The 23,187-nt window shown below is 41.5% G+C and overlaps 1 protein-coding gene across 6 annotated transcripts in view; it reads left to right on the top strand.

The window, feature by feature from the left end:
• Nucleotides 1–23,187, top strand: part of ARHGAP12 (Rho GTPase activating protein 12) — a 240,938-nt gene that overhangs the window by 102,213 nt on the left and 115,538 nt on the right. For all 6 annotated transcript variants that reach the window (XM_033931485.1, XM_033931488.1, XM_033931487.1 and 3 more), the window contains 2 exons: nt 16,978–17,058; nt 22,327–22,449. In XM_033931485.1, coding sequence (XP_033787376.1) covers nt 16,978–17,058; nt 22,327–22,449 — 204 coding nt within the window. The remainder of the gene's footprint in view (nt 1–16,977; nt 17,059–22,326; nt 22,450–23,187) is intronic.

Raw genomic sequence — 23,187 nt, 5'->3', positions numbered from 1 at the left:
TCCATCTACCTCCTCATCAACTGATCATCACCACAGATGCCTCCCCTTATGCCTGGGGAGCTCATTTGAACGAATTCCAAACTCAAGGTCTTTGGACAGTGCAGGAAATGAGACATCACATCAATTTCCTAGAACTCAGAGCGATGTTTTATGCCCTCAAGGCTTTCCAACATCTTCTCTATCCTCAGGTCCTTCTGTTGTGCACAGACAATCAAGTGGCCATGTACTACATCAACAAACAGGGTGGGACAGGCTCTCGCCTCTTGTGCCAGGAAGCCCAGAAGATTTGGACTTGGGCCATAGATCACCATCTCTTTCTGAAAGCGATTTACATTCAGGGAGAGCAGAATTACTTAGCGGACAAGCTGAGCAGAATTCTCCAGCCTCACGAGTGGACACTCGATCCCTTAACTCTACAGTCCATCTTTGCTCAGTGGGGCACTCCTCAGATCGACCTTTTCGCAGCTCCTCAAAATTACCAGCTGCCTCTCTTCTGCTCCAGACTATACACTCCTCACCGTCTGGCAGCGGATGCATTTCTCCTCGATTGGTCCAATCTGTTCCTGTACGCCTTTCCTCCTCTGCCTCTCATGTTACGAACATTGTTCAAGCTCAAGAGGGAAGGAGCCACCATGATTCTGATTGCCCCACGGTGGCCCAGGCAGCATTGGTTCTCCCTTCTACTTCAACTCAGTTCCAGGGAACCTTTTCTGCTTCCACTGTTTCCTTCTCTGCTTACGCAACAACAGGAGACCCTTCTACATCCCAACCTCCAGTCTCTGCACCTGACAGCTTGGTATCTCTCGGGCTGACTTCACAGGATTCTCTTCTGTCTCAGCCCGTTCGTTCTATTCTGGATGCTTCCAGGAAACCAGCCACTCTGCAATGTTACCATCAGAAGTGGACACGGTTTTCTTCCTGGTGTCTTCTTCATCATCATGATCCCACGTCCCTTGCAGTAGAGACCCTATTGGACTATCTGCTTTCTCTGTCTAACTCTGGTCTCAAAACTACCTCCATCAGAGTCCATCTCAGTGCTATTGCTGCATTTCATGAGCCCATCCATGGAAAACTCCTTTCAGCTCATCCCCTGGTCTCTAGATTCATGCGAGGTCTTTTTAATGTAAAACCACCTCTTAAAGCACCTCCTGTGGTCTGGGATCTTAATGTGGTTCTCTCTGCTTTGATGAAGCCTCCTTTTGAACCCTTAGCTACTGCCGCTTTCAAGTTTCTCACTTGGAAGGTACTTTTCCTCATTGCTATCACCTCTGCCAGGAGGGTCAGTGAGCTCCATGCACTGGTTTCTGACCCACCTTTTACAGTCTTTCATCACGATAAGGTGGTTCTGCGTACACATCCAAAGTTTCTCCCAAAGGTTGTCTCTGAATTCCATCTCAACCAATCTATTGTACTGCCTGTTTTCTTTCCGAGACCTCACACTCACTCTGGTGAACAGGCTCTTCATACTTTGGACTGTAAGAGAGCTTTAGCTTACTATTTAGACCGTACTAAACCCCACAGATCTTCGCCCCAACTTTTCTTATCTTTTGATCCTAATAAGTTGGGACGCCCTGTTTCTAAACGTACGCTGTCTAATTGGCTCGCAGCGTGCATTTCATTCTGCTATTCTCAATCCGGACTGGCACTGGAAGGTTCTGTCACGGCCCATAGAGTTAGAGCTATGGCAGCATCTGTAGCTTTCCTCCGTTCCACGCCTATTGAGGAAATCTGCTACTTGGTCCTCAGTTCACACTTTTACATCACATTATTGTCTGGATACATTCTCCAGACGGGATGGTCACTTCGGCCAATCTGTTTTGCAAAATTTGTTTTCCTAATGGCCAACCTTCCCACCATCCCTCTTTTTTGTTAGCTTGGAGGTCACCCATCAGTCAAGAATAGCTGCCTGCTTGTCCTGGGATAAAGCACAGTTACTTACCGTAACAGGTGTTATCCAGGGACAGCAGGCAGATATTCTTGCGTCCCACCCACCTCCCCGGGTTGGCTTCTTAGCTGGCTTATACTAACTGAGGGACCGCGCGCCGGGGTCGGGCGGGAAGGCACTCGCGCATGCGCGGTGCGGTATCCAGAACTTTCCAAGTTCTTAGAGTGCAATCACTCTAAAAGTGTCCGTACCGGGGCTCCGTCGGTGCCGTCACCCATCAGTCAAGAATATCTGCCTGCTGTCCCTGGATAACACCTGTTACGGTAAGTAACTGTGCTTTTTCAACTATTCAAAATAAGTTATATAGTAAAAAATAACTTAGCTTCTTTCAATTAGTTATTTAGGTCATGTTGTTTTAGATATGCTTTCTCCAGCGTTCAAAATAGAACGCTCCCCTGCCAACGCGTTTCGCCGATCTTTATCAAGGCATGGGGCTCTAGGGAAAACGCACAAAGCATACTGTTAAAACCTACCATTAAAACTTGAAAATTACTGTTCAATTACTATATTGAAAAACGTTATCAACAAGCACATACCTGTATCATTAAATGCACCTAACTTAAGTCCAGCGGCATCTGAAAGATGGCCATGGCGTTTTTCCACTCACTGAAATAGTCACTACCCCTGACGTCATATCCGCAGGTCAGTAACTAAGATCAACTTGGGCTAGCCAATCAGCTGTTTCATTTAACCCCTCCGGGGCCATGGAGTTCAACATGAACATCCAACGAAGTTCTTTTAAGTTAAGATTTTTTTCAACGTTACCTCCCTCCCACCCTACTGTAATACTATCCAGCACTCTCCACTTAAGATCTTTTAAAGTATGGCCACACAATTTCCAATGTCGTACCAATGGAGAAGTTTCATTTCGGGTATGAACCCAGGATTTGTGTTCTGTCAATCTTACTTTTATAGATCTTAAAGTACGACCAATATAAAGTTTTGGGCATGGACATTGAATGCAGTAAATGACCTGGCTAGAATTACAATTTGTTAAAGCTCTAGAGCGGGGGTCGGCAACCTGCGGCTCCAGAGCCGCATGCGGCTCTTTTCCACCTTTGCTGCGGCTCCGGTAGTGTGTCACGCATGCATGCAGTTACAAGTCCAGCGTCGCGGCTGGAAATAGCCATGCTGAGCAGTGAGCTCAGCACTACACAAATGAAAGCCTTGCTTGCTGATTGGTCCGGCGGCACGGCGGGGCGGGGCGGGGCCGCCGGACCAATCAGCAAGCAAGGCTTTCATCTGTGTAGTGCTGAGCTCACTGCTCAGCATGGCTATTTCCCGCCGCGACGCCTGAAAAAGAAATCATCCTGGCCGGGGTCGGTGTCATGCTCCGGAGATCTACAGCCTTCCTATCTCCCTCTCCCTTCTACCTGCTTCCGGCCACATCCCCTGCTCCGCGGCTCTCTTCGGCAACTCAGCAGCAGCTTCTGACGTCGGGGCCTACCCTCTGCGAGTCCCGCTTGTTTCAACTTCCTTTTTCCACAAAGGCGGGACTCGTAGAGGGAAGGCCTCGATGTCAGCAGCTTGTCTTGATCACCGCTGCTGACGAGTTGCTGAAGAGAGCCGCGGAGCAGGGGGGTGTTGCCAGGTGCAGGTAGAAGGGAGAGGGCCAGATGCAGGACTCGTGGGTGAGGGAGGAGAAGAGAGAGAGAAAGAGAGAGGGGAGGAAACAAAATGAAATATTTCATACTGGGCTGGGCCGGAGTGGAGGGAGGGTGGAAAGATTCTGGCTACAGGGTGCAGTAACAAAGGAAAAGGGGGGAAAGCTGAAAATGGAGATAGTGACACAAAGAAGAGAAAGAGTAAGCAGGACCTACTGAATAAGGATAGAGATACAGAGGGGACATGAAGAGGAGGTGAAATAGAGACATAGAAGTAATGCTGAAAAAGTGGGGGGGGGGGGAGATAAAGACATTGAAAGGGCAAATGGTGAACATGGGGTAAAGACAAGGACAGAGACAAATGAAGATTCTGAAAAAATGATGAGATAGGGATATAGGTGAGATGGACACAAAGAAGGGTGATGCTGGAAAATAGGTGGAATGGTAATTCTGACAGACACAGAAGGGAAATGCTGGATCAAGGAGAGATGGGGCTCAGGCTGGATGGAATGAGGAGAAATGCCTTGTTGGCCCGGAACTTCCTCTCCTACGTCAGAATTGACGTCAGGGAGCGGAATGCTGGTCAGCGCAACACTTCTGCAGGGAAAGCTTGGGACGGGGGTGGCTTGGGGGCTGTTCCCCGATTGCGGTGGCAGCAAACCGAGTGGCTTGGGGGACGGCACGGAGACAGAAAGAAGGGGGAACAGGGAGACAAAGAAAAAGTTGGGGGAGAGAATGAGGTCTGGAGGAGAGGAAACATACAGGAGGCTGGAAGAAAGGAAGAAAGATTGGATGCACAGTCAGAAGAAGAAAGTGCAACCAGAGACTCATGAAATCACCAAATAGCAAAGGTAGGAAAAATGATTTTATTTTCAATTTAGTGATCCTGTATATAGCATTAAGATAAGAAACAATATATGCAGTGTTAGATTTGTTTTATAATGGTTTTGCGGCTCCAAGTTTTTTTTTTCTTTTCGAAAACGGGTCCAAGTGGCTCTTTATGTCTTAAAGGTTGCAGACCCCTGCTCTAGAGTGATAAGAGACCCCTGTGATGGGATGTATCCATAGTTCACTGGAATTTTGTTATTTTGGTGATTTTGTCCTTGTTTACATCTAAGATCTGTGAGTGTGGCTGAGGACAGCATCTTGGGCTGAAGGATCTCCTTTATGTATTTGTCAGCATTTATTTTATTTATTTATTTCAGTTTTATATCCTGTCCTACTCAGGAGCTCAGAACGAGTCACAGTGTTTGGGGTACAGGAGTAGTGGTACATTCTATATTGTAGGATAGAAACAATATAATCATAATGTTTTAGAGGTACATGGTTTATCGTGCATATACACGATAGAGGGCATTTACAGTATAAGGGTAAAGCATCGGGTGTATACATCAAATGTTGTGGGGGGAGGGTTGGAATGAGCACACACTCTTGGCTGGTGGCATTAGGTTTGAAGCATGTCATGTACTTGGTCAATAGCATCGAGGCCAGGTCCATGAGTTTAGGTCAATGGTTATAGAGGGAGAGGGAATGTCTGTAATTGGACTGCTGACGTGAGGTGGATAGAAGGCATTCGTAGCGATAAGCACCTTGTTACTGGTAGTGTGTTGTTAGGTTAGAATACTGTTAGGGTTTATTCCTTAAGGTTTCCGTGCAGGAGTGCCGTGGTTTGGGAACAAGATGGTTTTACTGCTTTTCAGATGTCTGTGGGGGAGCTGGTTCCATAGTTTTGCCAAGGTGTGGGAAAAGGAAAGTTTCTGGGCGGTTTCCATGTAGAGCTTGTGGAATGCACAGTCTATGTTTATGGTATGATCTGAGTGGTCTGGTCAGATGGTAGATGGGGAGTTTTTCGGTTATATATTGGGGGGTCTTGTTGTAGAAGCACTTGAAGGCGATAGTTAATGTTTGAGGATGATCTGTTTCCCTATGGGTAGCCAGTGTGCTTCGGTTAGTGCGATCGAAGGAACCAAGGTTTTTCAGTAGCCGAATTGTGGCATTCTGGACTCTTTAATCAATGTTCTTCTTTCGTAGGGAGGCTGACGAATAAGATGTTACAGTAGTCCAAGCGTGAAAGCACGAAGGCGTATAGCAATTGAGAAAAGTCTGCTTTAGTTGGCGTAGGTGGTAGAAAAATGATGATACTACCTTGGAGATTTGTGCTGAAAATGAGATGTTGGCATCTAGAATGATGCCTAGGCTGCATATTTGGTCTTTGGGTATGAGGGTAATGTTATCGCTCCATCAAGCACCTGCAATCAACCCACAACATCTCTGGACGTGCAGCCCCACAATATCTCACTCAGAGGATGCTTCATAATAGCAGTAGTAGACTCTGGTAAGCTGTTCTCACCCAGTCGTCGATGAACATATCGAATACCTTCACTTGCTAAATATGGAGATTCAGGTCTCATCGCTCCACAACACCTTCTTCCACTGCTCTGTGGTCCAGTTCAAATGTTTACAACATTGAACTGTGTTGAGGAAGGTCTTTTTCCTGGGAAATCTTGCTTACAAGCCTGCTTTCACCAGTCTCTGATGAATTGTCCGGCCTGAGACCAACACCCATATTTCAGTCAGTGACTTATTGAAGTTAGCGGCAGTTAATTTCTAATTCTATAGAGCCATTCTCACTATCCTTCTATCAGTCTGAGGTAGTGTAACCTTTTTCAGCCTCTTCCAGCCTTGTTTTTGATTCTTTTAGTCTCTTCAAAGTGCTTGCAGAGTTTCAATACCCTGGCGTGTTCCCTCTAAGCGGGCGGGTGTTGTGAGCAAACTTTTTTCACTGTGAGCTAAAAATATCGGGCGCCAGCAAGTTATGAGCCAAATAAATATGTTGTCAAGGCATCAGGCCAGCTTAAGTTCAGGCCAGTTATGGAACTGAATTTAAGATTTGTAGGTTCATGGGGACATACTCTAGTCCAGTGTTCTTCAACCTTTTTACACCCGTGGACCGGCATAAATAAAATAATTATTTTGTGGACCGGCAAACTACTAAGACCGAAATAAAAACACATTTTCACCCAGTCTCCGCAAGCTCGGTCCCCACAAACCATCTGATCCCATCTGCACAAGCCTCAGTTATGATTTTATATTGAACGTATTTTATTAAAGTATAAAAAGAAACAATATTCTGTACAATTGTCATTTTATAAATATAAATATTCAGAGCAAGGACCAACAAAACCCCTGTCTCCCCTCCCCTTCACATATATCCCCTCTACTATCAAGAAAACTGAACAAGCCAAATTATTACAGAATGCTACACAGAAATATCATGCTAACAGAATACTGCAGTCAACACATGACAGGAATAGTATTAGGCTTTGCAGTCCCCAGTTATGTCTCTAGCAGGATATATATTTCAAATCTGACATATTGTAATGACAAAATAGAAATAAAATGATTTTTTTCTACCTTTTGTGGTCTCTGCTTTCATCTTCTTTCCACTCTTCCTTCCAGCATCTGCCCGTTCCATCCACTGTCTGGCCTCTCCCCCTTCCATATGTATCTGACTTCTTTCTATGCCCCTCTCCCCTTTCCATCCAGCCTGTGCTTCCTCTCTCCTTTTTACATCATTCATTCCAGCTTCACTGCTTTCTTCATTTTTATCTCTCCTACACCAGATCTAGCATCTTTATCCCTCTCTCATTTCTCTGCTGACCCCCTTTCCAGCATCAATCTCTCTCTACTTTCTCATTCCTGTCTCTCCCCTTTCCCTCAAACCCTGAGCTGGGAAGGGAATAATTTCTGTGATTGATATCATCCTGCTTGTTGGGAAGGAAAAGCAATGCTACTTACATCCATTGAGACTTTCCAAAGATGGCAGGATAAATCGGCCACACATTCTCATTCATGTTCCTGAAATGTGAAGCCTTAACTAAGCTTTTCTATGAAACTGAAATGGGACTGAAGTTTTTCTGTACTTTGAGGGGCCGATGCAGAAAGCTACTGCAGGTCGAACCATTCAGTTATGAATGTTCTGCACATGTTACTGGTTTCCCAATGCAGAGAAAGATTCACCATGTCCGTTAACTCTTGGTATACTTGGGCACACATTATATTGTAATGAGTCAATTACTTATTCTTCAAATCACAGAAGTAAATAGGGAATGTTAACCCATGCACAATAAAAGAAATTCTGAAGTGTGGCAGAATAAGGGTTAGATGTGCAGAACAAAATTCTGGTTCACGTGCAGATGTGTGCTGACACTTTTGTTTTCTTTGTACATGCATAAAGTGAAGCTGTCCTTAATGCAGAACTTTTGTCCTCATGTGTCCAACAGGCTGCCCCTGATTAGTGTGCAAATTGTGCACAATTTGAATTTGTATCTCATTAGCTTACTGCATCCCTACAGAATATTTTCTCACTAATTTCACAGTACAAGCTGTGCACTCAGGCATTAATGCGCAACTATACTGCACAGCTTTCTGCATCAACCCCTGAGTTTTGTGCCTCTTGTTGTCGTGGGATTATGTCACTCATTTGCGTGCCTATTTTATCTTGTTAACTTAAGGAGGGATTAAACTACATGTCACACTTTCTTAGTTAATTTTGGATTTGTTTTCATAGAAGATTGCATTTCTTTAATTTGTCTAGGGATAGTAAAGGGTGAGTTTTGTTAGCACAATTGATTAGGGTTCAAAATACAGGTATTTAACGTTTCATAGTTTTAAAGACAGTACTAAACTCTCTTAACTAGAAATTCACCCAGGTAATGTCAATTGTAACTTATCTGTCTTTCCTTTGCTGCTACTTAGAATAACTTTCTCCAAACCTTTATGAATGCAGTCTTTGTAGACAAAAGAGGGTGTAGTCCTCACTTATATAAAAGAGTAGGTGGAAACAAACAGGCAGCTGGTTCTCAGTAGCACGAGGTCCAAGTTGGGGTTTTTGGTTGTTTTTTTTTTTTGTGGGTTACAACCAGCTACCAGGCAGGGTTAACATGTCATTTGGCTGCCTTATTTTTTTAAAAGGACAAGGATGGAACTTGATATACTGCCTTTCCGCAGTTACAATCAAAGTTCTTTACATATTATATACAAGCACTTATTTTGTACCTGGGGCAATGGAGGATTAAGTGACTTAGCCAGGGTCACAAGGAGCTACAGAGGGAATCAAACCCAGTTCCCCAGGTTCTCGGGCCATTGCATTAAAAACTAGGCTACTCTTCCACTCCGTTGGAATCTGTCTACATGATCTTGGTTCCCTCCCTATTGGTTTATCAGAGACTGTTCAGGACACAACTACTTGTCAGGACTTTTACTGTCATGGATTGTGAATGTCTCTGTGAAAATGTTTTCTTCTCAGATTTTGTCTAAAGGATAGCTAAGACTGTACCCCAGGTGATGGGACAATCGCGCGCCAGACACCAGCGCGCTGACAATTCGGCGCAAGACACAAGTGCACCGCGGGAAAACTTAGTTTTAAAGAGCTCCGGGGAGTGTGAGGGGGGGAACCCTCCCTATTTCACTGCATACTGTTCGCGCTGCCGTTGGGGGGGGGGGGGAGATGTGGGCCCCCCACATTATAGAGAAAATGGAACTTCCCCCCCCCCAAAATCGGAAAAAGTTCCGTTTTCTCTATAATGGAGGGTTCTAACCCCCAAACCCTCCCCAACAGCAGCACGAGCACTATGCAGTAAAGTGGATGGGGGGTTCCCCACTCACACCCCATTTCGGAGCTCTTTAAAACTAAGTTTTGGTGTCTTGCGCTGAATTGTCTGCCCTCCATTGTCGGCGCGCTGGTGTCTCGTGCACGACTGACTATGAACTGTACCCCATGTGAAATGGGTTTGAGAATGAGCCCAGGGCATCTCTTGTCTGCCACCTCCAGTATCTGGGTACCTTTAAAGAGTTGACATTGCCTATCCATATCAATATCCAGGATAGATAGAAAACCCTACACACCATACTTCTTATTGATTAGAAGGTTGACATAAAGTATCATGTTCAGGCAGCTGAGGAATTGGACAAAGTTGATGTCATTCTAGAATGTGTTAGTTGAACCCATTCCTTGGTATCCATTGTACATAAAATCTGAGATTCCATACATCATAGTGCTGTGCTCTAATGCCATTTATGTCTGAAACCGTATATTTCTTTTCAGGCAATGACCAATTTAGTTGTTTCATTTGTTCTCTCTGTGTTTGATTATTGTGATGCTGTCCTTTTGGGATTGCCAAACAGTGCAAAATGTAGCAGCAAAATTTCTGCTGGGAAAACCACGACAGACGAGTGCCACTCCTTTGTTTAAAAAAGTTGCATTGGCTACCAGTTGAGAGCAGGGTGAAATTAAGACTTCATTACTAACATTTAAGGTCTTGGCATTTTACTGAACCACAGTACCTGTTACCAGATTTCTCAAATATGTACTTCCATGGGCCCTACGTTCTGGACAGCAACTTGTGCTGGAAATCCTTTCTTTCAAAGACATAAAATATGAGCATATTAAGGTGAGAATGTTCTCGGTGATGGCTCCAATGTGGTGGAATGCCTTACCTAAGGAATTAAGAGCAGAAATGGATGTTTGTAAATTTTAAAAGAAAATTGAAGACACTGTTCTTCACAGATTACTCTGTTGCTGATTTTATGCCGCTAGTCCTTTGTGCTGTGGTTGGTTTTTTTTTTTGGGGGGGAGGAGAAATCTTACGTTTTTGAAAAGTATTTCATGTGAAATTGTATGGATGTGTATTGTAAACCACTTTGAATTGAATATTTAGTCTTTATAAGTGGTACAGAAATTTTCAATAAAAATATAGCTTGCCAGATCTGCAGGAAAATACAAAAATACTTGCCTACAGGCCTAGAAGGTGCTCTAGAACTCTATCCAAATAAAAAGAAGTAAGTCTGAAAAGCATCTAGTCTGCATGACCTGCAATGTTGTTGAAATAGTCTTGAGAGCCTCTACCGTGGCTATTGACATTCGCAGACTCCTATGGCTATGGACCTCAGGCTTTTGTGATGACATGCAGAAAATGCTCAGATGTGCTTTGTGCTTGTGGAAATGCTTTTGAGAGAAGGCAAAAAAGTAATACTGGACCTCATGAAAGACTACTGCTGCTATTAAACACTTAGCACTACAGGTTTTTATGAAACACTGTACAGATATAGATACAGTAAGATTCCCTGTTCTGTGTTGCGTACAGTCTAAGATAACTAGGCATAAGGGAGAATTGGGGAAAATCACCACAACTGCCGATCCCCCCACCCAAACCCAGGTTTCACCAGTTGGCTTCATCAGGAGGGGTACTACAAAACAAAATTACACCCTATCACTCACTCATCTCACCAAACCAAGCAAAGTTCACCAAACGCACTGAATCATACACTGTAATAGAGAAGCAGTTGTGGTGATTAAGGATGTACCCGGAGTAGCTGTAAAGGCCACAGTACCACCTTACTAAGATAAGTAGTTTTTGTTCCTAGTTCAGGAGATGTGGATGCAGTTAAGATCTAATGTTATATGTAATGGTGGGAGAGACTGTGAATAAGCAATGATGGTCTCTTTACACAGCTTCTCCGTAATATTTCACTGGGATATAGTTGTGGGTCTGAGCGTTCACTATTAAGCATGTATTATACTGTGTGGTCATTTTATATATAAAGAGATTTACAGATTTGGCATGGGTGACTAATTAAAGCAGTAAAATATAAAGACAACAGAGATAAATTCTCTAAACTAACATATTTTAATTGCCAAATTGAAAATATCTAATTTCCTAACTTTGTCTGGTGATTTTATTTTTCTCATCATCTTGTTCCCAGTCTCTGGTTGCACTTCCCTCTGTGCTCTTAATTTTGTTTCCTATTTGCTGTTTGTTTTCTCTCCTTCACTTTTTGCCGTCATCTATCTTTGGCACAGATTTTTTTTTCATATTCATCTTTCTTCCATTTTTCTGCTTCCATCTCAAATCTACCTACATTTCCAATCTATTCATTAACAACATCTCCTCCCTTTCTTCTCTCTTCCCCCCTCCATCCATGTATACCTCTTCCCCCCTCTCTTCTCTCTTTGTTTCCCTTGCATCCAACATCACTGCTCTATATTCCTGTCTGTTTGCTGTGTCTCTCTCACTGCCCATGTCCAGGTTGTTCTCTTTCTTTCCTTCTTTTCACCTATATCCCTCAGCTGTCACCTCCTCCCCCATTCCCAGGTTCTCTCCTCTCTCTCTCCCCTTTTCATCTGCATCCTACAATAAGCAGCCCTACTGCCCCTTTACTCATACTTGGTTCAGGCTGATTTTTCTTTGTCTTTTCCATCTTCCTTTCCCTCCCCACTTTGTGAATCTGGTATCCCTACCTGCCTACCTCTGTCCCTCCTGATGCTCTTACAGACAGGTAGTCTTCCCAGCAGTGATTTAGCCAGGCTCCCTCTGTTGATGCATGGAAGGAACACTCAGAAGAAGGAACTTGGAGTTGCAAAGAGATCTTTGCTGAATCACTGGCAAGAAGATGATGGTTTGTAAGAGCATTGGGAATATCTTGTTACCTTTTCCCCCAGCAGTGCCTCTGCTGTGCTGAGCCTCACTGCTCGTGTCTGTTTTCTGCAGCATTAGAAACTTGTCAGATATAGTTGTGCGCTCTTTACCTCCCTCATTTGTTGACCACAATCTTACTTGGTTATCCTAGCAACAGTTATGAGTACTGCCCCATGTCACCTCCTTTAAGAACATAAGAATTGCTGCTGCTGGGTTAGACCAGAGGTCCATCCTGCCCAGCAGTCCGCTCATGTGGCGGCCCTCAGGTCAAAGATCAGTTTTCTAAATGAGTCCAGCTCACCTGTGTATGTTCCAAAATAGCAGGAACTTGTCCAACTTTGTCTTGAATCCCTGGAGGGTGTTTCCCCTTATAACAGACTCTGGAAGAGCGTTCCAGTTGTCTATCACTCTTTGGGTGAAGAAGAACTTCCTCACGTTTGTACTGAATCTATCCCCTTTCAGCTTTAGAGAATGCCCTCTCATTTTCCCTGCCTTGGAGAGGGTGAACAATCTATCTTTATCTACTAAGTCTATTCCCTTCAGTATCTTGAACGTTTCGATCATGTCCCCTCTGTCTCCTCTTTTCAAGGGAGAAGAGGCCCAGTTTCTCCAATCTCTCGCTGTACGGCAACTCCTCCAGCCCCTTAACCATTTTAGTCGCTCTTCTCTGCACCTGTTCGAGTAGTACCGTGTCCTCCTTTAAGTACGGCAACCAGTGCTGGACGCTGTACTCCAGGTGAGGGCACACCATAGCTCGGCATGATAACCTTCTCTGATCTGTTCGTGATCCCCTTCTGTATCATTCCTAGCATTCTGTTCGCCCTTTTCGCCGCCACCGCACATTGCACGGACAGCTTAATCGACTTGTTGATCAGAACTCCCAAGTCTCTTAACTTGGAGGTCTCTCCAGGTACTGCCCCAGACATCCTATATTTGTGCATGAGATATTTGTTACCGACATGCATCACTTTACACTTATCCATGTTGAACCTCTTTTGCCATGTTGATGCCCATTTCTCGAGCTTGGTTATGTCACATTGCAGATCTTTGCAATCTCCTCGCGTTCTCACTACTCTGAATAACTGTATCGTCTTCAAATTTAATCACCTCACTCATTGTACCAATGTTCAGGTCGTTTATAAAGATGTTGAAGAGCACGGGTCCAAGCACCGAGCCCTGCGACACCCCACTGGTGACACTGTTCCAGTCCGAATATTGTCCATTTATCCCCACTCTCTGTTTCCTATGCTCCAGTTAGTTTTTAATCCACGTGAGTATTTCACCCTCGATTCCATGGTTTGCAATTTTCTGAAGTAGTCATTCTGTTACCCTAGGAGCACTCACCCTATCTCTCCAGCTAGCCGGTAGGTAGTGTCACAATGGATGCTTGTGCAGTTAGTGAAGTTTTCTGAAAACTCAAAAGTTGGAAAGAACGACTTGTGTTCAATCCTCTGGAGATGGTGTATATGCACATGCACATTTAATGACATAGGCAGAGGGAAGTCCCCTGAGTAGACCTGTAGGAATTGCTCCTGGGAAGTTAAAGATTATAGCGCCGTGAAGGGGGGGGGGGTTTGAGGGAAGGAAAGTGAGCATACAGATGCCAGTCCTGTGACGTGAGGGGGTTGAGTCATGAGTGAAAGTTTAACGTGATTAATATGTTAAAATTATTAAAGCGAGTAAAAATTTTAACATGTTCAAAAGCAACACTTTTTTAAAAGCAACACTTTCAGAGCTTACTTATTCTAGGCTTTGTCTAAAACTTTGACAGATCAAGGAGCATTGCTCCATCCTAATGTTCAGTTTCTGGCCTTCAATGGAATGTTGAAGGAAATATAATATAACTGCTCTGGAGGGCTTTTGTTCCAAAATATACTCAAATCATTTTTTTAAAGTAAGAATTCATTAGAATTCTTATTACTTTAAAGCTACGCAAAGCTGTTAGAATTCCTTCTGCATCTTTCATTGTCTTGTTTAAAAAAACAACTGTTGGATTTCATTGTCAGATTTGTTCAAGAATTGCTTCAGTTGAAGCCTATTAAGCCTGCTAAAATGATTAGCTGATGATAATTCTTTTGAACCTATAGACTTTCTTTGAACTTAGGTTTCTAAACTAAAAGATCATTTTGTTGAAAGTAGTCACTTCAGTCTGCAGATTCTCTATATGATGCATCGACCCCTAATGAATTATCCATCGTAAGCCAGACTTTATCACAGGGAGGTGTTTTGCTTATATCCTGAATTCTCTTCTAAGGTGTGGTGTGGTGTGGTTTTACCTGTCAGCTAATCAGAGTGGAGGAATTGCATAGTGGTTAGAGCAGCAAGCTTAGAAGGGACTGTTTCTCCCACTGATGCTCCTGTGACCTTGGGCAATTCAAATTATCTGTGTCATATAGAGTTCAGCATTGTAAGCCCACTTAGAGAAATAACTTGTGCTCTTGCTTGAAACTTTCCTTGAACTTGGATTTGTGCAAAAAGCAAGTAATTTTAAATCTAAAATCCTATCTAAGGTTTTGCCTATATTTCCATAGGCACAAGTCCTTAAAGATGCAACTTTCCTTCATTTTTCAATTTATGTATGCCTGCTGATCCTTCGATTTATCATGGGCCTGATGATCTGCTGATTATTCTAGACCTAGTAGTAATGATAGGGGGCATGGCAAGATGGCAGACTGAATATCTGATGGTGTTTCCTTTGCCGAGAAGTGCTGCAGAGGTTTTCTTACTTGGAGATATGCCCCATACAAAGCATAAGGGGAGTGTGAAGGCGCAGGTGCTGCCCGCCTGAGCTTCCTCCCCGATGCAACAGACCATGGACCGATTAGCTGTTAGAGCTTCACCTCAAGATCCCAGAAAGCAGAGCCCTACATTGAATGATGCCGAAGGAGTGGGATCGTTTCTGAGGCAAAACATCTTGTTATCTCCTCCAAGTGTTGTACCTCTACCTGCGTTAACTTGGGTGGAGCAGGTAGTTTCCTGACGGCGTCTTATCATGGAGGAGGAAACTCCAGGCAGTGGAGTGAGACCTGATGACTCGAACGCCGAACAAGGAGCTAAAGGAACCATATTGGATTTCTCTAGCCCTGAGGTGGTGAACCTGGATAGTATCTGGAAGGCCATTCAGAAGCTAAATGAGACGTTGGTAAAATCTGCCCAGGAAACATCTTTGTGAGTAAAGTTGATCTTTCTCAGTCACTGGAGACTTGAAAACAGGACTATGCTTCAGATATTGATCTAAGAAAAAAGGAAACTAAAGAACTTGAGGGTAATGTGGTGTCTATTAAGAAAATATAATTTTGCACCAGAAAATGGAAAAAATTGAGAACTTTAATAGAAGACTTAATCTTCAGGTTCTGAACTTCCCTAAACCTGTGGGAGTATCTCCTTTGGATCTTTTTAAAGAATATCTTATAGAAGTGTTGAAATTTTCTTCTACAGCAATTCAGCTTTTAAATAAGATATACTTCGTGCCAGTTTTTTCCAGATCTGTGGAGGAACCCCAGGTCGAAGAGACCCAGGAGAGATGCTGTTTTCAGGATTTACCATTTATTTTGGAAGATTCATCAGAAGTAATTCAAGCAACGCTTCTGTTATCTTTTGTTTTTGAGCAAGACCTTAATGCGGCGATGAGACTATTTTTTCATAATTCTCATGTTCCATTTTGTGGTCAAAAAATTTGGGTTTACCCCGATGTGACAAAAATTAAACAAGATAGAAGAAGTTTCCGGCGCTGAGGGAAGAAACTCGGGCTTTAAGAGCATCATATTTGTTGGCGTATTCATGTAAATGTATAATACCTGGATGTAAAATATGTTTTCTTTGATCTGGAGCATTTGAGAACCTTCGTTGATATTAAGAAAATCTCCAGTGGTCTTGATCCAACAAAAAAATATGACTTGTGAATGATAGGTGGATAAATATCAGTTTAATGCCTTTTCCTTATTTGTTTCCCCTTTTTGTTCTTCTTGTTTTCTGTCCTTTGCCCCTTAACTTTTCTTTTTATGGTGTTCTATGGAAAAGTAAAGATTTTCTTTTTCTCTTTTTTTTTTTTCTCTTAGAGATTTATTCCTGATTAGTAATAGTAATGCTCTCTGTTTTTCTTGAACAAGTTGTAAGTGTTTGTATAAATTTTCAAAATATAAATAAAGAATTTAAAAAAACAACAAAAATATAGAGGATTAAGGGCTGAATGACAACTCGGTGGAAAACACCAGGTTGGGAGCGAGCTCCATTTTCTGGGCGATGCTCAGCACAAAAAGCATCGCAAATTATATGCATACTATTTACACTGAGTACAGTAGTGAATGGGGGAAGAATTGTGCATGGTGCCCGTGCACAAGAGCTGAACATTAGGTACAGCACTTGTGCGAAGGCCCAAGTATAGGGCTGTGATTGTGGAGCTCTGGTAAGCAGCAATAATGGCAAAAAATAAAAACCCTTCAGCTGCAGCTGAACCATCTCTTTTTTTACTTTTTGAGTTACAAGTCAGTTTTAGATGCAGCTGTTAGGCATGGGACACCCACATGCACATCAGACATGCTAAGTCCTCAAAGTAAACTGTTCCTACCAAACTAAACTGTTCTACCAGCGAAGTCACCGACAGCTCCAGACCTGCTGGAAAAGTTTTAATGGTAAAGAGGTGGGCCTTCCTTGCTGTGCATTCTAGCGATATTTTCTTAATTAGAATACATTATTCTATCAAACAACAATCTTAATAACTTCCTATGCTTTTGACACAGCAGAATAAAATGCTTAGATACTGTTTAAAGTCACACCAAAATATGTATTCTCCTTTTTATTTTTCTTGAATACATTACTGCATTTTGAGAGTCTGATTGTACAGTGTGATATTTTGGTTTTTTACACAAAAGTTCACTTTTTTCTAAAGGTATATACAGTACTGAATTTTAACTGTCTATTAACCATTAAATCTTATTTTATATTTTCACAGTGGATAAAACATGTAGATGATCAAGGTAGACAATATTACTATAATTCAGATGGATCACGATCAGAATGGGAATTGCCAAAGGTGAGAAATAAGAGAACTTGTCATTAAACACTGAAAATAAAGATCTTGAGGCAGTTTTGTGATCAGAAATGCAGAGAAGAATACAATACTACTTATCTCTATAGCTCTGCTAGAGTAGGGAAGCTTGGTTTAATATTTTATCTGAAAAATGGCATCCAACAGTATATTACTCCCTAGCCTGCTCAACAGGGGACTAGCAAAGTTAAGACATACAGTGGAGTGTCTTCTACTGAGTGAACCTTTCAGGATAGCCCTAATGAATATGCATGGAGCAGGTATGCATGCCTGTTGCTTCCATTATATGCAAATCTCTCTCGTGCATATTTATTAGGACTATCCTGAAAACCCGATTGGCCTGCTGGTCCTCCAGGACAGGGTTGGGAACCACTGCCTTAGTACACATAGAAGGTAATTTTGTATACAGGAGTGCCTAGTGTAGAAGTGTTTCCTAATAGTTCAATTTTATAAAGACAAGTAGATACCTTTATCTGTTTACAGAATACTAAGTGGAAGAAATTGCATTGCAGATGTTTACACCTGCTCTGGAGCAGATATAAATGTTCACACCTATAATTTTTAAGTACATGTATAAATTTACATGCATGCTGCTCTATATGCCTGCTGACAAAGTACACATTATCATGTCAAAGTACATACACTGTTAGTATTATATAAGAGGAGGCAAATGCATAAAAATTACTTTAAAATTACCCTTGTAATGCTCATGGTATGTTCTACACCCTCATACATTCCAGATTTGACACTGCTGAAATTAAGAGCTTAAAGTACGAAAGCTGATGTCAAACTAACAGTTGAATTAGGGTTTGAAGTAGGGTCTTGAAAGAGATTTTCATACATTTAAGAAAAGTATGCACATAGTTATTCATGTTCATTAAGGATATTCTGAAACATTGACTGGTTTAGATCTCCTGAGTGGAATTTAACACCTCTATTGTATAAGGAAAATGATTTGTAATAAAACTAACAGTTCTTCAAGTTTATAGTAATTGAGCTATTTAAAGTATTCTTTTGTTAGTACAGTCGACTGCTTAAGTGCAAGGCCTCTGGACCGGACCGCGATGTTCGCTTAAATGGAGTGTGCGCTTAATCGGAGTACCAATTTATAGTCATGAAAAATCACACTAAGCTGTAGTTAAATGCAATAAAACTTTTATTCAGCAAAAAAAGACACCGAATACAATTTAACACGGTTCAGTTATAGAAACCTGTTCCATCTAATGTAATATGCTGCAAACCTTTTTTTAAACCAACATTCTACTGAAATAATCAGTCATTGTTTTCTGCACACAGATTGCACGATTCAGGCTGTGCCCTTATTAATAGTTAGGCCCTGCCGAGTACTGTGCTGTAATTGTTGCCCAACATGACCTTACAGTTACCATGCTCAAAAGGAAACTCTACCACAAATCTTTTGAGCATGGGCCCATCAGTGCTGTTTGCAGAATGGTAGATGCTAAAAAGATAAGACCAGATCTTGCTTCATTGCAGGCTTGTTTATCTAAGATATCACTTTGGTTGTAAGAACACTATATGGTTAATTCAGATAAAACTATTAGTTGTTGGATAATGGGTACGAATTCCATTCCTTCTCTTGATTCCTAATTAATCTCTTTAATAAACAAATTCAGACAGTTGATTTGTTTCGTTATTTGGGAGTAATTATTGATTCAGCACTAACTTTTACTAAAAAGATTTCCGCTGTAATAAAATCAGGTTTTTACGCCTTTGAAAACTTACCCCCTCTTTAAGGTGCGCTAACCGATTAGTGTGCGCTAACGCATCCATAGACTAACATGCATGCGTTAGTGTTTAGCGCGCGCTAAATCGATTAGCGCACCTTAGTAAAAGAGGGCCTTAGATCAGTTCGAAATCTTGTTACTAAAGAATCTTAAACTCCTCCTTTTTTGCTTTTATAAATTCAAAATTAGATTACAGGTTTGCCAAAATTGCAATTAAAACATCTTCAGACACTTCCAAAATACTGCAGTTAGAATTTTAAGAAATGCAAGAAAATTCGATCATGTAATGCCTTTGTTGAAACAATTACATTGGCTACCAGTGTACTTTTCGTATACAATTTAAAATTCTTACTCTGACTTACAAGACATTGCATTCAGGTGTTCCAGATTATTTGGCAAATCTGATTATTCCTTATTCTCCATCTCGGACTCCGATCATTAATGGATAATAGACTTGTCATTTCTTATCCTTTAAAAACGAAATGGGAGAGAACACTTATCTCTAAGTTAGACTATTGTAACTCATTACTACTAAACATTACTCAAAAAGAAAAGAAACGGCTACAGATTATTCAAAATCTTGCCGTTAAATTAATTCACAACGGGAAAAAATATGACCATGTATCCCCCTTTCTGGTTGCTTCACATTGGCTTCCCATCAATCATCGCATCATCTTCAAAATTCTACTTTTGATATTTAAAACTTTATCCACAAACGAACCGCAATTCATAAACAGGGTACTTATTCCATACAACTCTTCTCGCTCCCTTCGCTCATCAACCCAAGGTCTTTTGGTAGTCCTTTCTTTGAAAGTGATCGGCACAAGACGATACGATATATTTTCAGTAGTGGCCCCTCAAACCTGGAATTCTCTCCCCAATATATTAGAGACGAAAAAGATATTAGCCATTTCAAAATTAATTTAAAAATCCTTCTGTTTAAAGATGCGTTTACCTCCTATCTGGAATAATCACAGTACAGCAGTTTTTTATAAAAAAAAAAAAAAAACAACAAAAAAAACCCTTCCTAATGTTTTTCTCCTTTCGTGTTTCTCTCTTTTTATAATGATTAATATTGTAACCTGATTCCCTCTTCCCTTTCCATCCAGTTGATTCTGTTGGTCTGTAAGTCCAACCCCCTTTTTCTTTGATTTGTTATTATTTTTATTACCTTGTGTCTTAATGTATGTTCAAATTTGGATTTTATTGTAATTCGCTTAATATTTTATTTGTTATTATTATTTTGTATTTTAATGTATGTTCAAATTTGGATTTTAATGTAATTCGCTTAGTATTTTATGTATAAGCAATTCATCAAATTTCGAATAAACTTGAAACTTTGCTATGGCACCAGACTGCTTCGTGGCCTTCTCTCCTGGAACACGGCTTCAGCAAGGGAAAATCTTTCTTAACGAACTTGCTGCATTTCTTCAAGGGAGTAAACAAGCAGAAAGACATTGTATATCAGGATTTTCAGAAGGCATTCGACAAGGTCCCGCATGAATGACTACTTCAAAAAATTGCGAGTCATGGAATCGAAGGTGAAATACTCGTGGATTAAAAACTGGTTGGTAGATAGGAAACAGAGAGTGGGGGTAAATGGACAATACTCAGATTGGAAAAGCATCACGAATGGAGTGCCGCAGGGTTCGGTGCTTGGACCCGTGCTCTTCAACATATTTATAAACGACCTGGAAATTGATGCGACAAGTGAGGTGATAAAATTTGCGGATGATACGAAGTTATTCAGAGCAGTGAAGATGCAGAAGGATTGCGAAGACCTGCAATGTGATATAAACACGCTCGAGAAATGGGCCGCAACATGTCAAATGAGGTTCAACTTGGATAAGTGTAAGGTGATGCATGTCGGTAGCAAAAATCTTATACACGAATACAGGATGTCCTGTGCAGTACTCGGAGAGACCCCCCAGGAAAGAGACTTGGGAGTACTGGTCAACAAGTCAATGAAGCTGTCCGTGCAATGTGCAGCGGCAGCAAAAAGGGCGAACAGAATGCTAGGAATGATTAAGAAAGGGATCACAAACAGAACGGAGAAGGTTGTCACGCTGCTGTACCAGGCCATAGTATGGCCCCACTTGGAATACTGTTCCAGCACTGGTCACCGTATTTGAAGAAGGACAAGGTTCTACTCGAAAGGGTCCAGAGAAGAGCGACTAAAATGGTTAAAGGGTTGGAGGAGTTGCCGTACAGTGAGAGGTTAGAGAAACTGGGCCTCTTCTCCCTTGAAAAGAGGAGACAGAGGGGACATGATCGAAACATTCAAGATAATGAAGGGGATAGACTTAGTAGATAAAAACAGGTTGTTCACCCTTTCCAAGGTAGGGAGAATGAGAGGGCACTCTCTAAAGTTGAAAGGGGATAGATTCCGTACAAATGTAAGGAAGTTTTTCACCCAGAGAGTGGTGGAAAACTGGAACGCTCTTCCGGAGGCTGTTATAGGGGAAAACACCCTCCAGGGATTCAAGAAAAAGTTAGACAAGTTCCTGTTGAATCAGAACGTACGCAGGTAAGGCTAGACTCAGTTAGGGCACTGGTCTTTGACTTAAGGGTCGCCGTGGGAGCGGACTTCTGGGCACGATGGACCTTTGGTCTGACCCAGCAGCGGCAATTCTTATGTTCTTATGACATTTTTCTGCCACATCAGCAATGCGGCAAACAGAACGCCCTGGCGGGAGATGGCCGCGAAGCAGCCTGTCTAGATTGCTGCTGTTTGGAACAAAGTATATCAGTCTTGCGGGAGGGAGAGATGGAAGGGTTGGGGGGGAGGAAGAGAGGGATAGAAGCTACAAGAGTTCTGCTGCACAAGGGATGGGAGGGATAGATTAAAAGATACTGCACAAGGGAATAGGTTAGAGGGGAGGAAAGATGCTGCACATGTGGGGGAGAAAAATGAAATTGGAAGAATTGGGATGGAGGAGAGGAAGGGAGAGATGATCATTGTACATGAAAAAAATAAGATTTACCCCAAAAAAGACCTAGTGCGTTTTTTGGGGCCAAAACTAATATGAGACAATTTTTTATTGTCAGAGTACTTGCACTTATTTTTTCCCCAGAAGTCTCCTTAGATTTCCAATATTCAGAAAGAACTAAGTATAACATTAAAAATAATCATCTTTTCTTGTGAACAATGAATGTAAGTTAAAAAAAAAAAAAAAAAAAGATTTTCAGTAATTGCTGATCACTAACGTGCAAGAAACTTTGTTTCATTTTTATAAAATGTCTTTTAGCTGTATGAATGTACTTTATTTTTAAGGACTTTCCAAAAAAAAAAAAAAAAAAAAAAAAGTTAATAAAATTTCAGTACGGTGGGTTTAAAATTGTGTTCTAACATCATTGTGGGTTTAAAATTGTGTTCTAAACATCATTTTGACTACTATGATAGACTGAGTATTTCTGTTAGATATATATATATATATATATATATATGAAAAGTAATATATCTTGATTTTATTAGATATGTCAACTTATTTGCTTTTCTTGTTTTTAGTATAAAGTCTCATTACAGCCTCAAAAAGAAATTATTAAAAGTAGAAGTCTGGACAGAAGGCAAGACCCAATAGTTCTGACAAAATGGAGGCACAGTACATGTATGTTGGACATAAATGACAAGGTAGGATGTGTGGAATAATTTGTATAGTGAGGAATTGTGTTTTCTTTGTAGTTCATTTGATTAAGCAAAAGCACCTCTCTTCATAACATATTAGCTTCATTGGAATGTTAGTCTTGCTGAAATATGTTAAGACCTGTCTGCAGTCTTTGAAGTAAGTCAGTACTTGCATGAAATTTACTTAAATAGATTTATTAGAGCTGATAGATAAATTTACAGAAAACATTTACATTGCTATGGATCCATTAGTTTTGGCAAGCTAAACTTCTTCAGAGTACAAGGAATAAAACTTTTTTTCCTGTTCTCATGTGATTTTAATGATTAGAGTGTAATATATACCTTACTATAAATGTGTCTAAAAAAGCTGCATAGTGCTCAAATGGCAATCAATACTTTTTGTGTGTATATCATTCTGTTAAACACAAGGTGGCCGACTTCAGATGTAAAGGATATGTGTTAAAACTATATAGTGGTAGCTCTGTTATCACAGTAAATACTGCTAAATATATATATATATCCGCTGTAATAAACACAGCGCATGCGCACTTCAATCTCCGTGCCTCTGTGATCCATGGTGCCGTGCCGTGCATGTGCAGTGCCTGCCTCATCTGATTTCCTGCCTTCTGCCCCGATCTCTGACACTGGCTGACTTCCTGCCTTCTGACTACGCTTCTGCTGCCGGGATGCCTCGTCTACTCATCCCCGGACCAGTAGCGGTAGCAGTTGCAGTTTCATCAAGCA

This window comes from Geotrypetes seraphini, chromosome 2, assembly GCF_902459505.1.
Source record: "Geotrypetes seraphini chromosome 2, aGeoSer1.1, whole genome shotgun sequence".
Lineage (NCBI taxonomy): Eukaryota > Metazoa > Chordata > Amphibia > Gymnophiona > Dermophiidae > Geotrypetes > Geotrypetes seraphini.
The sequence above is the reverse complement of the archived record's forward strand: the minus strand, read 5'-3'. Positions and strand labels throughout refer to the sequence as shown.